General features: G+C 36.4%; 1 protein-coding gene across 1 annotated transcript in view; it reads right to left on the minus strand.

Moving 5' to 3' along the window:
- Nucleotides 1–1,014: 1,014 nt before the first annotated feature.
- LOC144218523 (uncharacterized) overlaps nucleotides 1,015–18,044 on the minus strand; it is a 68,287-nt gene continuing 51,257 nt past the window's right edge. Inside the window, exons 3-5 of the mRNA XM_077748456.1 lie at nucleotides 10,285–10,332; nucleotides 4,592–4,623; nucleotides 1,015–1,645 (exon numbers count right to left, since the gene is read on the minus strand). Coding sequence (XP_077604582.1) covers nucleotides 1,583–1,645; nucleotides 4,592–4,623; nucleotides 10,285–10,332 — 143 coding nt within the window. The 3' untranslated portion in view covers nucleotides 1,015–1,582. The remainder of the gene's footprint in view (nucleotides 1,646–4,591; nucleotides 4,624–10,284; nucleotides 10,333–18,044) is intronic.

Genomic DNA, 18,044 nt, shown 5'->3' on the forward strand with positions numbered 1-18,044 from the left:
CATATGAATCCCAAGTAGACAATAGAGAAAAGTCTATGTTAGTCTGTAGAACATCCCTGCTTTTCATATACCCTCAAAATGTGCATTCATTATTAATGTTCTGATCTGCCTGCCCTTATGTTCCCAATCCCATCAAACAGCTAATCACCACTATTGTTTTAACTTATTTTAACTTAGTTAAGCCATTTAAAGGCAATAGCATTCTTGAAAAAGACAAAGAGTCAACTCAATAAAAGCACTAGAACAAAATCGCCATCCCCAAACACTACAGGAGAATATCAGTTTCTATTTTATTGGAAGCAATTATCAAATGCAAAGCATTCTGACATATACTGAAAGTCTGCCTGTGTATGTATAGTCCCCAGATCTATCTGGCTTTGCTTCTTAAAACATGTGGAGGAAGAGAAAGCCCTTAAGGCTAGTCAGAGTTGTAATTAGAAACTTCTTTTCTATCATCCCTACCTTTTTGAGAATGGCAAGTTCCATATCTGGTAGGACACATTCGAACTGACATCATTTCTTAAGTAAATTAGATTCTAGTAATTTCTAGAGATTATTTTGGAGATAAAATGTCTGGGTGTCAACACAGAAGAATAGAATTATATTCCATTTACTTCCCTAGTTGGAGGACTCTTCAAGGATTAAGACCTAAATTTGTTTGTACATTATTGGTACAAAGGCTTATAATAGGTGGTCAACACATTTTTAAAAGGAACTGAACATGCTTAGTGTCCATGTACTTCTCTACAGTGTCATCTCTTAAGGACACCTTGAACACTTATTTTATGCCGGGCACTGATGTCAAACACATTTTTTGTGGAAGATCCCATAAAAAAGGCAGTGACATGACTTTTAAATGCTCAGTGAGACATGGGTGTCTAAAGCTGGAGCATTTTGAAAAAGCCACACTGACAGCACAAAGAAGCAAGAAAACAGGATAGCATATCTTGGAAGCAGAAAATGTACAGGGTTGTACAGGTAGAGACCAGGGTTGAGTATCCAAGGGTGAACACCTCAAAACCACACATTCGTAGTACTCAGTCTCCAAGGAAGTGGTAATACGTGGTAGACAGAGCACAGCCTGGGATCCAGGGATGGCAGAGCTAGCCCAGAGCCTTCCTCTGTGTCCTAGCTGTGGTACCCAAGGCAAAGTGCAGGATCTCTTTTACCTTTTCACAGAGGTACCGGGAAGACTAAGTGAGCAAAGGAATGGAGGAATGGAAATGTTCGTATTTTTTCTAGTTTACCCTAGTAGCTCCCAGTGGTTGAATGCCTATTATTTTCCAGTTGGACATGGCAGGACTGTTGTGTTCAGGCCCAGACATTCTTTTTAATGTAAGAATGATGATTCTAATGTTGATGAGGATGATGCAGAGTCCTCATTCTGGGCAATTCTTTATGTTATTGTAGAGCACTTTTGTTTACGTTTTGGTTCTTTAGCTATGGCACTATGTTCAAAATGTTTTTGTTCCCCTGTGGTATCACTCAAGGAAGAAAAGCATCAGGATCAAATTGTTTCCAAGTCCACGAGTAGACGAGGGAGGTGGTGTAGCACAAGACATGAATTCAGATTTAGGCTCCGTCACCTACTAGCTCTGTGTTGTTGGGTTAGTGTTCCAACTGCTCTGATCTTCAGTGTCCTCATCTATAGATTGGACATGGAAACAAGTCTCAGTCAGAATTATCATGATGATGAAATCGTATGTAAAATCATATGCCATCGTTCCTTTCATATGAGATGTTAGTATATGGTCAGTATGATGACTTACTTTACGTCTCTCACAAAGATTCTGGTTCTCTCTCAATCTGAGCACATGAAGCATTGTGATTCCCCACCTAGGTGGCCATTTTGGTAAAGGAAATATAAACAGAAGTGCCCTGTCGCTTCTAGGGGGAAGCTTTAAGGGCCAGCATATGCTGATTTCTGTTCTCTTCCTTCCTCTGCCACAAAGCCAGCACATCCTTGAAAGAAGGGGATTATCCGAGAGTCAGGCAAGAGACTGATGTGGACTCCCCGATGACTCTCAACACTTAGACCTTTCCTGTTTATTTTTAATTTTTTTAACATTTATTTATTATTGAGAAACAGGGAGAGACAGAGCATGAGCAGGGGAGGGGCAAACAAAAGGGGAGATAAACAATCTGAAGCAGATTTCAGGCTCTGAGCTGTCAGCACAGAGCCCGATGCGGGGCTCGAACCCATGAACCGCGAGATCATGACCTAAGCGAAAGTCGGATGCTTAACCGACTAAGCCACCCAGGTGCCCCAACAAATGCCCTTCTTAATACCCATCACTCATTTAGCCCATCTCCTACCCACCTCCCCTCCATCAACCCTGTTTGTTCTTTATAGTTAAGACTGTGTTTCTTTGTTTGCTCCTCTTCTTTCCCCCTATGATCATTTGTTTTGTTTCTTAAAATCCACATGTGAGTGAAATCATATGATATTTGTCTTTCCCTAACTGAGCTATTTCTTTTAACACAATGCCCTCTAGCTCTATCCATGTCACTGAAAATGGCAAGATTTCATTCTTTTGTATGGCTGAGTAATATTCCATTATATATATTTAATATATATTATAATTATATATACTCTATATTATAATTACACACACACACCATCTTCTTTATCCATTCATTAGTCAATGGACATTTGGGCTGTTTCTATAATTTGGTTATTGTTGATAGTGCTGGTATAAACATCGGGGTGCAGTACCACTTTGAATTGGTATTTTTGTAGCCTTTGGGTAAACACCTAGTAGCACAATTTCTGGATCAAAGGTAGTTCTCTTTTTAAATTTTTGAGGAAGCTCCATGTAGTACATTAAGAGAATCATTCACTACAGTCAAGTGAGATTTTTTTTCCTGGGCTGCAAGTATGGTTCAGTGTTCGCAAATCAATCAGCATGATACACCACATTAATAAAAGTTAGGATAAGAACCGTATGATTCTCTCAATAGATGCAGAAAAAGTATTTGACAAAGTACAACATATACTCATGATAAAAAAAAAAAACCCTCAACAAATTAGGTATAGATGGAATGTATCTCAACAGCATAAAAAAAAATTCCATAGTTAATCTAATCCTCAATGGGGAAAAATTGAGAGCTTCTCCTCTATGGTCAAGAAAAAGACAGAGATGTTCACTTTCACCACTGTTATTTAACGTAGTGCTGGAAGTCCTAGCCTCAGCAATCAGACAACAAAAAGAAATATTAGACATCCAAATCAGCAAGGAAGAAGTTGTATTTTCACTTTTGCAGATGACACAACATTCTATGTAGAAAACCTGAAAGACTCCACTAAAATACTGCTAGAACTGATAAATGAACTCTATAATGTTACAGGATACAAAATCAATGTACAGAAATCTGTTGCATTTATATATGCCAGTAATGAAGCAGCAGAAAGAAAAATCAAGGAATTAACTATTTTTCTGACTTTCCTTTTTTTTTTTTAAAGACTTCCCCCTTTGTCAGGGACAGTGAGTTAATTCTTGCTTTGTGACTATAGGAGCTAAAGTGAAGTTTGGCACTTAAAAGGGGAATATGATTCATATTGATTTTTCTGTTATCTACCCCTTCCTATCCATGCTTCTTCTGTTTCAGATCTTTTTCTACCTGAAAGATGGTAATGTAGCAGAAATATAGCAGAAATGTCTATCTTTCCTACCTCCATAGGATGTCAGAAGTTAAAAACAAAGAAAGGTAGCTTTCATTTTCTGGACAGACTGTACTATTTTGAACTTCCTACTTACACAGATGTACATTCCTATAAGAATAGACCACACTCTACCATTGATCTGGGCTGACTGAGGTTCAGGGCAGCTCCAAGGGCATAAGAGAACATCCAGGGGTGGGTAAGGTCACAGGGGAGAGAATCTGATTCCAACCTTCTATAATTCAGGAATTAAAACCAGATCATGGGAGGTGAGACACACATGATCAACATTTCAATTTGCTCAAGTTAAATACATAATGCTCTCTTCCCTGGTGAGTGGCATCTCTAGAAAGCAGCAGTACATCCCCATGGTTACCAGATACACTCAAGCCCATCTTCAGCCATCCTCACCAGGTCCATCCCCTCCTCTTTTGACATCTTTAATCTTTCCCTGCAACTTACTCCCTTCTCCAAGCTTTAAAATATATTCTGGCTTCTCCCACCCTAAAATAATAATATGACATAATTAGTTGGTAGTGAAATCACATACAAAGGTGTAGGATGTGCCTGAGTAAGACATACAGGACAGTGTACCGAGCCTGGCTTTAGTCAAGTATTTTATGACATCTATTTATGTTTTAAAACTGATTACATGTGAATGGGCTAACCTACTGCTCTACTTGAGATATGAAGGTATATTTTAATCTCTCTCTAATAACCTGACAACTGCAAAAACACTTGGATAAAAAAAAAAAAAAGTGCTGTCTGGTTTGAGGGAAGCCAGGAATATATATATATATATGGGAGACACACACCAGTTTTATGTAGCTCTGTTTACTGTGAGCAGGTACCTCAAATACAACCTCACACAGGTATACAAAAAGCTCCCCAGGAAAAGTGAGGCAACTTTGATCTTGGCACATCCTTTACCTTTTCTTCCCTGGTGAACAGTTGCCTTTTACCTGAAGGAAAGCAGATTGTTTTATGAGTTGTTACTCTCTTGAAGTAGAGCTCAGCAAGAATATTTCAGCAAAGCCCCAACAATTGGGCACTCATTCCTTCTTAATGGGTTGTAATCTTGATCTTTCTTGCTCCTTCTGCCTGGAAAATCAGCAGTGTCATGTCTGGAATCCCCCAGATAGTGGCGCCAGGAGCTGGTCCAGTACATGGCTCATGAGGACTCAGTAATGATCATTTTGTCCTCTTTGTTCTTCCCCGAGAACTGAGTCAACAGTTCTGTCACCGAATATTCACCAGGGAAAGAATATTCTCTGGATGAAAACAGTTTGTACAATACTATTACAGTAATCTTAGTGAGCGAAGCTATACAGAAAAACTATCTTTCCTCCTTCAAACTTCTGAATAAGCAAAGCTGGAAAGGTTCTTAGAATTTGAGCTTTAAAATCTTTCTGGGTAATTCTACTGCATGGCATTAGAAACATTTAGAAACTAGTTATTTAATTCAACCTTATACCATAATCTTGAATTTTCTTGACCATGTTCTTAAAAATGTTCAATCTGGTACATTTTACTTTTATTTTAATTAATTAATTAATTTTAATTTACATCCAAGTTAGTTAGCATGTAGTGCAATGATGATTTCAGGAGTAGATTCCTTAATGCCCCTTACCCATTTAGCCCATCCGCCCCCCACAACTCCTCCAGTATCCCTCTGTTTGTTCTCCATATTTAAGAGTTTCTTATGTTTTGTCCCCCTCCATGTTTTTATATTCTTTTTTCTTCCTTTCCCTTACGTTCATCTGTTTTGTATCTTAAAGTACAATTTACTTTTAAATAGGTATTCTTGACAAAATCTCTTCTTTATATGACTGGATATAGTTTTGAAGCATTAGCTAATGATTTTCACATGTGGTTGTCATTTGGGAAGGATAAACCCTCATGGATTTGAGAAAGGAAGGTGCTGAGTTTCCATACACCTAACACTCTGGAAGGGATCAGCAGAGTTAACCAAACATGATACAGAGGCAGGCGAGCAGCCCCGTGGCTCCCACAGCACTGCAGTATTTTCAGAGATATTCATATTTTCCTGTGCCCCTAAGAAAGATTCAGAGGTTATCTGAGAGAGAGCTGATATATCTGGAGTAGGCTTGCCGTAGCTGAAACGCTACATGACTCATAAAACTAAACTCCAAGTGGAGATGTGGACATTCTGTTGGACACACCCATTCAGTGGCCACATTGCAGTGAAGACAAGTGAAATATCAGCAGATGCCTGCTTGGAAAAGAGTGAAAGGCCAGGGAGAAAGTATCTTTCGATGAAACTAGGATATTACTTAAGCAATGCAAAATCTAGCTGTGAACCTGAGGGGGGAAACAGAATTTTGACTTCACTGTACTTTAAACTTGAAATGACTGAGAAAATACTGAAGCACTTGAGTTTAACCAGAGATGACTAAGATTATAGATTCTGCATCAAATAAAATGTGGGTTCAACAGAAAGGTTAAATTGAGTTTGAGAAAGATAAGATAAAGATACTTTTTTTTTCTTTTACATACCTGAATATGTGTCTTTAAAAATGTTATATGTACTATGTATTGAATTGAAACTGACCTATCTTAAATTTCTCTTTATTGATCTTTATTGTACTTTCTAAATTCATGAAAAACACCCTTTTTCACATGACAGCTCTACAGAAATTGAAAGCTAACTTCAATGCATTCACTAAGTCACATTTGTTCCAGGATACTCATGGTTGGAATAATCCATTTGATAATCCAATTTCTTGATCCTAGAACATTCAGCCTTTTGTTTCTTCTCTGCCTATGTATTGGTTTTAGACAATCCTCTTAGACTGTGGATGACAAACATGTCCTGAGGAGTTTTAAAAACAATGCCAAAGCTTTGGCCCACACCCCCAAGGTCTTTTTATTCAGTTGTTCTGGGGTGGGACTCAGACTTGGGGACTGCTTAAAACCTTAGACACAAGAGTACTAGGCAAATGCTCTTAAAAATTAAAACCCAGGCTTGAACACAGTAAACAAGATGAGAGAAGTGTAGGCCTACATGATCATTTCCCTCTTCCTGGATACTAGTTCTTCACTGAGGCTGCCCGATATAACATTTTTTTTTCCCCTTGGCAGCCATCTAGCTAATTGTACCATCTATCATCTAGTTTATCTTTCCTCCACCCTTTTCTGTTGTTGAAGTTATCAGAGTACTTGTGTTCACTGTGACTAGCATACTGTGTCACTGTTAGTGTCCTACAGAAAAATGATATAGGTATAAATCGTATCATGAACAAATTTATGGTCTGGTAGAAGAGACTGATAAACAGATATGTTTGTTTCAATGAAGCAAGTGTTATGATGGAAAAAAGCTGCTCCATGGATATAGCATGAATCAAAGGAGGGGAAAAGTTGGATATGCATCTGAAGCTGGGAAGATTCTGGACAAGAGTCTGAAAAGCAAAAGCCGGGTGGTAACTATTTCTGAAAATACTGGTCATTAAAGTGACATGACTTCAAAACAAGAAGAGTGACCCCAGGGTAATCCAGCTAAGTGTAATAATCTGAAATTTCTGGTCTGTTTATGTAACACTCTGACTTACACCTACTACATCAGTGTTTCACAAAACACAGTCATGAGTCTACCAATCGTCTGGAGACACTGGTAGAGTACATATCCTGATTCCACAGGCCTAGGATGGGATCTGAGACTCTACATTCATGAAAACCTCCCTCCTGATACTAAAATCACTGATTCAGGGATCACACACTGGATAGCAAAATGCAGTAGAAACACCACGAGAGAAAGGAAGGCGCCATGTTCTCAATGTGGGTAGCTAAAAGGTAACTGGTTCTCAAAAGACAAATCAACAGAGCGCAGACTTGGAAACCTCATCGGCACAGTAGGAAAGGAAATTTAACTAATTGATGTTAATTTGCCACCAAATCATCATCAAACCAAATTATTAGAGAGATTCATTGCATAAAACGATGTTCATTGGTTTGGTAAATGGAGCCTGTGTAGGCTTTTGTGCTAACCATCCATCAATCCCATTCCTTGTCATCCTTTCCAAGGTACAGTTTTAGTGATGGGCCCACATTTCTTTCATTTCACACATGAGTCCATTTCTATGAGAGAAGCGACAATAGGAAGTGTAAATATGGATCTGGTATGTGATTCAAAAGGACTGTCTGCCAGTCCTCCTCATTCAACTCCTATTCTCTCTGGCTAATTTATCCTACATGGGGATTCATGTGCATGTCAAGGAATATTGGAACAGATTGAAACAAAGCCTTCCATCCAATTTCACTGCTGATTTCAAGTAGCAATGTAAGATGGCTTGGGCAAAATTCTCCCAGAAGCCTGCATCAGTTCACATTGGGATACCTACTCAATTTCAGATATATCGAATGTTTAACAACATGTCACTGTTTGAAACTCAGAAAGACTGCTCCCAGGGTTTCGCAGGCTCCTTCTGGTTCTCTGCTCTCTTTGCCACAAACAGTTATGTTATTCCTACTATTCTGCTTGTCTGCCAGACTTTTCCTGTGAAATGTGGTAGAATTCTGCTAAAATTTATGTGACCTGGGTACTGAGCATAGTAAGCTTGATTTTATTAGTGGTCTACTGGGTAGTGAGCCAGAGAAGCACTGATGGAATATCTAGCATAAAAATTTGGCCCTCCTTCTGCATATGCTGCATCAGAATCTCTTCTCAGTTAACACACACACACACACACACACACACACACACACACACACACACACACCTAACAGGTGATTTCAATACAGACCCCGGGCTGAGAAACCCTGGATTAGATAGAATAAATATTTTAATAATATGGGTTGTTGGATACTGAAATCAAGGGCAGAGGATTTCCCTTTCTGAAAAGTTGTAAGATCTAAGCAGATACTAGGATATGCAGTCTGGGGCTGAGAGCTAACAGTCAGGATTTTGGATTGGCAGTCTAGAGATATTGTACCCTGATTTCTAGAACACATTCAATCCGAAAGTGATGGAATTGCAAAACATGTTCCTATTGAGTGAGTGGGCATCCAATCTTTTGCCTGAAGGAAATATATAAAGAGAAATGAGCAAATAAAGACCATTCTTTGGTGACCAAATTAAAGTTCCTTTTCAATGCTTTCTAGGTGTTTTGTGCTGATTAATGAATGATGCAGATGCAAACTTCCATTGTATGGATGTATCACATTTTGTGTGGCCATGGATTTCATAAGGACACCTTAGTTGCTTCCTGTTTGGGGCCATTATGATTAAAGCCTCAATAAATATTCACAAGAAGGTTTTTACATGGATATGTTTTCGAATCATCTGGGTAAATCTAGGCACACAATTGTGGGTCATATGGTAAGATGATGTTTATTTTTTTAAGAAACTGACAGTTTTCCTAAGTGGCTATATCATCTGCATTTTCACCAGAAAGGAATGAGTCCCTGTTGGTCCATGTCTTACCAGTATTTAGTGGTAGTGTTTTAGGTGTTAGACATTCTAATGGATGTTTAGCAGTATCTCATAGTTATTTTAATTTCCACTTCCCTAATAACAAATGAGGTTGAGCATTTTTTTTCATATGATTATTTGGTATATGTAAATTTTTATGAGGTATCTTCACTTATGTTCACTTTTCATTTGGTTTATGTATTTTATTATTGCTCAGTTTTAATCATTTATTGTATATTTTGGATATAGGTCCTTCATCAGACATATATTTTGCAAACAATTCTACTAGTCTGTGGCTTGCCTTTTTATTCTCTTAACTATATCTTTCACAGAGCAGAAGATTTTAATTTTAGTAAAGCTCAGTTAACCAAATTTTTCTTTCATGGACTGTGTTGTTGATATTATATTCAAAATCTTATTACCAAACCTAAAGTCACACACACACACACACACACACACACAGACACAGTTTCAGCATACTTGTTAAAAAAGCTATCTTTTTTCGCATTGAATTGACTTTGTTTCTTCGCAAAGAACTGTTGACTGAGTTTGTGTGGGTCTATTTCTGGACTCTTTATACTCTTTCACTGATAAATGTGTCTGTGTGTCTGCCAACACCATGCTGTCTTGTTTACTGTATTGAAATAAATATTGAAATCAGGTAGTGTGAGTCCTCCAACTTTGTTCTTCTTCAGTACTGTGTTGGCTCTTCTGGATCTTTTGACTTTCCACATGAACTTTAAAATCAGTTTGTCAAGATCTATAAAATAGTTTGCTGGAATTTTGAGTAGGATTATAATCTATAGATCATGTTAGAGAAAAATGACATCCTAAAATATGGAGTCTTAAAATCCATAAACACAGACTAGCTCTACATTTATTTAGATTTTCTTTGATTTTGTTCATTAAAGTTTTGTACTTCCTTGCATATAGATGTTATATTTGTACCTATATTATACCAATTTAATATACCTAACTATGTCATGTTTTTGATGAGATTACAAATGTATTGCTTTTTAAAATAAAAATTCCAATTTTATGTTAGCAGTATTTTTGGGAATTAATTGATTTTTGTATATTTAGCCTTATTGCTGAGGTTAAAACTTCCAGTACTGTATTAAATAGTAATAGAATGGGCATCCATGTCCTATTCCTGTAGATTAGCCTTGATATTCTGTGCTCTTGCTATACTTACTTGTGAGTTCCTGGAGTTCTTTTGCCAATTCCTTAGGGCTTTTTAGATCTGAAAAGACAGATAGGTTTTTTTTTTTTCAATGTGGATACCTTTTATTTCATTTTCTTATCTTATTGAACTACCTAGGATTTTCAGTGTGGTATTTAAATAGAAAAGTTGAGAGAAGACCTTTGTTCCTTTTTCCCAATCTTGGGGAGATAGTGTCCAGAGACTTATCATTAAGTATGATATAAGATATAGGGGTTTTGGAGGGGTTTTTTTTTTTTTTTTTTTGGTATTTTTCAAATACTTTTTTTGCATCAGTTAACTTAATCATAATCATATATGCTAACCTATTAGAATAAATTTAAAAGTGTGTACTTTGTTTCTATTTTTTAGAAAAGATTATGGATCATTGGTATTATTTCTTCCTTAAATGTCTGTAGAATTCGCCAAACATTTTTAAATGTATCAACTTGTATTTTCTGTTTCAGAAGATTATTTAGTATTGATTCAATTTATTTAACAGATAAAGGACTATTCAGGCTGTTTTCCTTTGGGTGAGTTTTGGTAGTTGGTGTCTTTCAACGGATTGGATAATATCATCTAAATTATCAAATTTGATTATATAAAATGGAGGTATTCCTTTATTATCAATTTAATATCCATAAAATTAGTAGTGATGAGTCCTTTTTACTTTCTGGAAAGTAACTGGAACTGGTAACTGTTGTCTTTTTATTTTATTTTATTTTTATTTAGTCTGGTTAGAGGTTTTATTGACTTTTTTGACATCAATGACAGAACTAGCTTTCAGTTTGGTTGATTTTTTCAACTGTTTTATTCTTTTCAATATCACTGATTTCTACTCTAATTCTTAGTTCTTTTCTTCTGCTTGATTTAAGCCTAAATTTGTCTTCTTTCTCTAGCTCTCTAAAGTGAAAACTTAGGATATTATTTTTAGATAATTCTTCATTTTAAATGACTCATTTAATGCTACATATTTGCCTTTAAGCACTGCTTTCTTTGCATTTATCACAATTTGATGAGTTGTGTTTTCGTGTTGATTTATATCAGAATAATTTTAACTTTCTACTGATACTTAATCATGTGTTATTTAGAAGTATATAGTTTTCTTTCTAAATATTTGATTATTTTTCAGTTATCGTTCTGTTTTAGTTTCTAGGTCATTTACATTTTGGTCTGAAAATATACTTTGCATGATTTCTATTCTTTTAAAGTTTTACAGTTTGTTTTATGGCCCAGAATATGGTCCATCTAGATAAATGTTCCATGTGAGCTTGGGCTTCCCTAATTATTCCTTCTTAGGTAGAGCCTATGTTTTGTAGAGCAAAGGTACAGGACAAAGGAAGTGTTTTTATAGTCTTCTACTTAAGTTCCAGTCTTTTAATAGGCCTATGTCTTTGGCCTGTGATCTTTATAACTGTTTCTTACTATATTACTTATCTTCGTTTTTTATTAAGACAGGAAGATAGAGAGAGCTAGAATGAAAGGAATCTTTTTCCATAGCTCTGGGATAAGCTCTGGTAAAATCAGCTGTCATCCTTGGAGAGTTGGCTTTTGTTATAAAGAACACTGGGGGCATATATCATGAAGATTACTCTTCCTCTCCCCCTGCCAAGACTGTAGACTTTATCAGATCTTTATTCATCACGGGAGCATGATGAAGTTCTTGGAAATAAAGACTATGAAAGTATGAGGACTTCGTCTAAGACTGAGGACCTCAGGAGGTTCTGATTTTCAAACTAGTCCGTATTCAAGACTCCAGCAGTCTTTTTTTTTAAATCAAAATTACCACATAGTGTGCCTACCAGTTTATGCCTCCAATAGCTTCTGTTCTAGGTAAGCAGACCTCTATGGCTCTCTGATTTGTGTTTCTACAGGCATCAAAGTGGCAGTGAAGCCTGCAAAGTCCATTTTCCAATGGGTCTAGGAAAGTCATTGATTTTCATTTTGTTCACCTTTTTTCTTGATATAAGGGTAGGAATGATGACTTCCAAACTCTACATATTGGAGCAAAAATGGAAAATGATGCCTTTCATTTGAAAACCCATACCTGCCAGTCCTAAGAGTGTTCATATATTTGACAAATTCTTATCTTATATTTCTGTTTTCCTGGCATTTCAGTTAGATGTTAAGCTTCTTAATTTGATCTTTTAATGTTCCTGTATTTTTCCTCCTACGTTTTTGTCCCTTCAGTGGGTTGACTTGTGACCTCTGAAACATTATGTCTGTATCATAACTCCAAGAACCAATGAATATGGCCTCATTTGGGGGGGAGGAACTCTTTATAGATGTAAGTAAGTTAAAGATTTCAAGAGATAATCATCTTACATTGTTCAGGGAGGCTGTAAATTGAATGGCAGGTGTCTTTATAAGAGACACAGGAAGGAGGAGCACAGAAGAAGAAGAAAAGGCTATGTGAAAATGGAGATGGAGACTAGAGTGTTGTCACAAGTCATGAATGCCTGCAGCCTCCAAGGCTGGAAGAGGAAGGGAAGGATTTGCCCTTTGACTCTTCAGACTGGATGTGACTCTGCCATCACAGTGATGCCAGAGTTCTGGCCTCCAGAGGTGTAAGCCACCAAGTTTGTGGTAATTGGTCATGGCCATTCTAGGAAACTAATATACTGCCCATTGTTCCAGTCTTAGTAGTATTTACCCAAGTTTATTTTCCTATTCTTCTGTTGACTTTCAGATTTCTGCTATCCTATTTTTAATATTCATGCTACTAATATTTCCCATTTGTCCTTTTTGTATATATTTGGTTCTTTTTTATAATATTAATTATCTTATTTTTTTGAGGTTATCTTTTTTCATTGGCACTATGTTCACCAATTTCTTTATTTTTTATTAGTTGTTTCTGTCTTTCTTATTAAAAGCATTATTGAAATATTTGACGTGACCTGGCTGTATATTCATAGTTTGCAGTCAGTCACTACAATGCTGGTTGGAAGTTCCATGTTTGTTGATGGTGGATCTGTCAGTTGGGTGACCAGGTGACCATTTTATTGAGAATCCTTAATGTCAGTGTGTGGGATGTTTTCTTTTGGACTAATAAATTTCTCTAAAGGTGAATTCTGCAATCTTCTACCTAGAGATATATACATCAGAGTTGGTGCTCTTTGAGGTGGAGGTCACATTGGTCCGTATATGTAATGTTAAGTCAATTCCTGAATGTCAGTGAATCACATCGTCCTGCCTTCCAGTGCCTGAGTTCTATTTCTGGAAGGGCTTTCTAGTTATTATTCTCCAAAAATAAAAAGAGATATGTTTACCTGAGGTAAATGAAGGAGGATATCTCTGATACTTTTACAGTCTTTTGGGACTGTAGTTCTTAGCACACTCGTCACATGTGCCTTAAGAGTTTCAAAATGCTACTATATTTAAGATCTTTCCAGTATACTTAACTTGATTAGGCTTCATATTTGTTGGCATCATTCCTCTGTCAGCACCTGTATCTCATCTTTCTCTTTTCTGGTAAATCATTTTGTGTTCTTCCATCCTTTTTGCATCTTCCCAAACCTGTTTATTCCATTGCCATTATGTACTCTCCCATTCTATGAGTCACTTAGGATTTATAGCATTTATTACAATGTATTTGTTTTTTTTCTAGTAGAAATAAGAAACTAATATAATTATATTAAAGTGTTTAAAGCTATCACAAAATTGTATGTGCAGCTTCATAATTCGATATTTGCTTAAAAATCTACATACACTCAAATATACCTATGTTTCTACAAATACATGTACATACTGTGGGAAACAAGATAGAATTATATTAATAAAAATATTATATAATGATCTAAACTCTGAGTTTATGCAAGGTTGTGCAGGGTTTTAACTTATTCTTTTTACTTCTATGTAATTTTTAAGTAGCCAAATATGAATAAGGATTATTTTTCGATTGTAATCTACTTTTTTTTAAGTCAAGGTTTTTACTTTAAAGGATTATAGTGTTCTTTGCTATGGAGGTAGAGCCATTTATGTCTACAATGAATACTTCTCAATGTTACAGTCTGGAGAACAACTACATAGGTATTCAGGACAAATAATTTGAGAAAAAAACTCAAGGACTCATACTAAGAAAATACCTTCAGGGGAGCCCAGTCATACACACTTTGCATAAAGCCACTAAAGTTCACAAGTAGTCAGTGTGTAAGAAAATCCTTAAAACCAGTTGTCTAATGCTAGGGAAAGCTCTCAAATAATGTGCTTCAATGTTTCCATTTTCTTACATTATTATTATGGGGTCAATATGATCTATGATATCAATAATGGATAGTGGTCCTGATTAGTCCAAACAACTTCTGGAGTCACAAAAATCTTCTCTTCCTTGCCTGAGTATTCCTGGAAAAGTGTGACTCTGCAGCACACAACTTTTCTTTATCGATAGAGTAACTTGAGAACAAAACAATGTTTCTTGGCTTTGTATTTGCATTGTTAGACTTGAATTGAGCAATGGCAGTATTGATGTCACATTTCTTTCTAATGAACATTTCTCTGATAGTACAAGAGTCCCAACTCTCGGATATGCTTTGTGCCATTAAACGTGGCATTTTCATTTCTAAAGGATTCATGACAGAGATTCATACTTGAACAATTTGCTAAGATTGCAAGCAAACTGGGAGGAAAGAAACAAAATCAAACTTGCCCTGAAACAAATTTGTATGAATAACAAATTGATAATGTAATATAAGTTGGATAGCAAAAGCTGTCTCTAGAATCTCAATACAATAGGCCTAAGCCAAAGGAAAGAGGACTACAAAATCCACCAGATGGGTAGAATGATGTTGTAGACCAAACCTATAGCCAGGTTAAAGACCTCAGAGTATTCCTACCTTCACCCAAATGCTTGGTGTACAACATACTATAATGACTCATGCCATGATTTTTGTCTTTTCACCATTTCTCACATACTCTACATCTAATTCATTTGTATAGCCTGTTAGCTCTAACTAAAATAAATCCAGACTTTGAATGTTTCTTACTAGCTCCATGTACCTCTTGCAAAAGACTGTGTCATTATTCTATACTGAAACCTTTTTACTCAGGTTAAAAGCTGAAGTTCTATGATGACCTTCAGGATACCATGTAATTTATCCCTTGGCTGTCTTTCTAATTTAATCTCCTACTTTCTCTCTACCTCTCTGTTCTTCATTCATTTTCTATTCAAATCTTTGTTCTTCCTAATTACTCCACGTGTGGTTCTGCCTCAGGGCTTTGCACTTATTGTTCCCTCTCTTTACTTCTTTCATTTAGTCTGCTCAAATTGCATGCTATGACAAAGACTTCCAGAAAATACCACCAAAACTACCACAATCTTGGCCTCAGCTTTTCACTCTCTATCCTCATTTGTGGTTTTACATTTCTCACAGTGTTCTTTGCTACCCAACATATATTCATTTCTTTATTTTTTGTACCCCACTCACTGGAATATAACCATCCCAAGAATGGGGTATTGTTTTATCTATTGCCCTAGTTTCATCCTTTCAGCCTTTCATAAAACATTTATTGAAGAAATAAAGGGATAGAAAAAAGGAGGAAAACAAGAAATATGGTTATGAAAATTTTTATCTATTTTGATGGAAGGAAGGACATTTATCAGTACCCCAGTGATTTTATCAGTTGCTTTTCTCATCTTGAAAATAATATTTATATAGTGTATATAGGCATATTTGGTTTCAAATCTTGCTTGCTAGCTATTAGTGACACTATCAGGAGCAAATTCATTTCTTTTACAAAGAATTCTTTACAGTTTTATAAAGTTAGAATAATATTTTATAAGATAACCTTAGGATTATAGGGATTAGCATATACAAGGATGCCTAGTGGAGTCCCCAACACATAGCAGGTTTTCAAGGATTAGTGTCCTATTTAACTGTGACATTTCTCTCCAAGGTTTAAATGGTAAAGAAGCTGTTGATCTTTCCTCAGACTTCCAGGTTTCCTTGAGAAAACTAAAAGCATTGCATTTACAAGGGCAAGAACTAGAGGGAAGGAAAGAATTGGAAATAAAAAAGGTAATGGAAAAGTAGGTCTGTGATTTCTCTTCCCACTTTTAAATAAGGCTGTCCTCATTACATATGTTAAATAGATCAGATATCTTGTGTGCCTTTGTGATTTCTATCACCACTTGCATCATCAGACTCTGGCCATCATGAGACCTTGGTCCCGTGAGTTTGTTGACAATCTCTTAGCTGTCATTCTTCCGTGAAATGCTTACCTTTCAACAGAAGACTCTTAAACTTGGAGATTAATGTGTCCCCAAACTCCAGAAAGAAGTGGATGAGTGTTGCCCTGCCTTGAGCACTTTGGTTCCCTATCAGGCACTGAATGGGAGCAGAGCTGTCTGCTCAGTGCCCATCAGTGTTTAACGTGGAGATGTTTACCTGGGGCAAAAAAATTCTCTCCTCTAGAAGACAAATATTGCATTTTTGTTGCCTTGAAAGACCATTATTCCCCATTATAGTAAACAGCTCACCCTGGAAGGATGAGCCAGGCTGATTTGTAGCAGTGAAGGTGCAAGATCAGGATGTCATGGTTGTCAGGCCTTTTGCTTCCATCTCCCCTCGCCAGTAGGAGTGACTCCATTTGCAGCCCCTAACTGTATTTGCTCTTGGGCATTTGAAGTCACTCTGTCTACACATATGTGTCCTTAATCATAAACCTCACTCACGCTTTACTTAGTCCTGAAGGGATATTCTCTCTCTGTTCTGTATTTCACGTTTGACAGTTCCTTACAGAATGAGGCTTGGAACATTTCTGGAAATATGTTATAAATAATTAAGGTTGACAAAGCTTCCTTTCCCTTTCTTGGGGTGTGTGTGTGTGTGTGTGTGTGTGTGTGTGTGTGTGTGTGTGCATTTTTTTTCTCAAAAAGCTTAGAATCTAACATTGCCACTGAATGCCTTGTATCCTAATGATGCTTTTTCTCTGTCATTGGATGGGATGGGTTTTTTACTTTTATGATTATTATTTTGGAAAGTAGGTAATATCTTCTTTAGAAGAAAAGAAAGAAAGCCAAATCAAATCAAACACAAACCTCTGGGCTCTATTATGGCATTAGGCTTTATGTCCCAAAGCAGGTCAGAGCATACCTTTGATATATGAAAATTTGCCATTGCTGGGTACATTTCATTTACTGAAATGTTATTTGAGAGCAACTTTATTAAAGATGCAAGACACTAGTACAATGCCACTTTATTTTGTGTCACTGCTTTCATATAAAATCCTTTCACCAAACACTTTGGAGAATTAAATAATACAAGACAGGAGAGAGTGTTCTGTATAAATTATACAACACTATGGCATAAGGAATAATTTAAGGAATCTGTTAGAAAGCTGATAGCTAGGGCTCACAGAAATTGAAAAAATAGAGATTTTTCAGACTTTATTTTAATCCAAAGGCAAGTTTTTGTTATGAAGAATGGCTTAAAGTAGTGAGGCAAATGGAGTTCCTAGTGGAATGTGGGGCCAATGTTTTACTGCCCCAACATGAACCTTCACTTTGTTCCCCTTCTACTACGTATTTTTCTAAAATATTCCCAGTGTTTTTATTTTGTGAAGAACTTATGAGTAATACTAGCAGATATTAATGAACTATTAACACTTAATTTCCTTGGAAATCCTGAAGGTTAAGGTGATTATCACATATAGAGGTGAGAACCACAGAGGTAAAATGACCTATCCATGTGGTCATAAAGTAGTAAAGTAACGTAGCAAATTCTTGAGTCACACTCAGGTCGAATTGAATCCAAAGC

Source organism: Crocuta crocuta, unplaced genomic scaffold, assembly GCF_008692635.1.
Source record: "Crocuta crocuta isolate KB4526 unplaced genomic scaffold, BGI_CrCroc_1.0 scaffold619, whole genome shotgun sequence".
Lineage (NCBI taxonomy): Eukaryota > Metazoa > Chordata > Mammalia > Carnivora > Hyaenidae > Crocuta > Crocuta crocuta.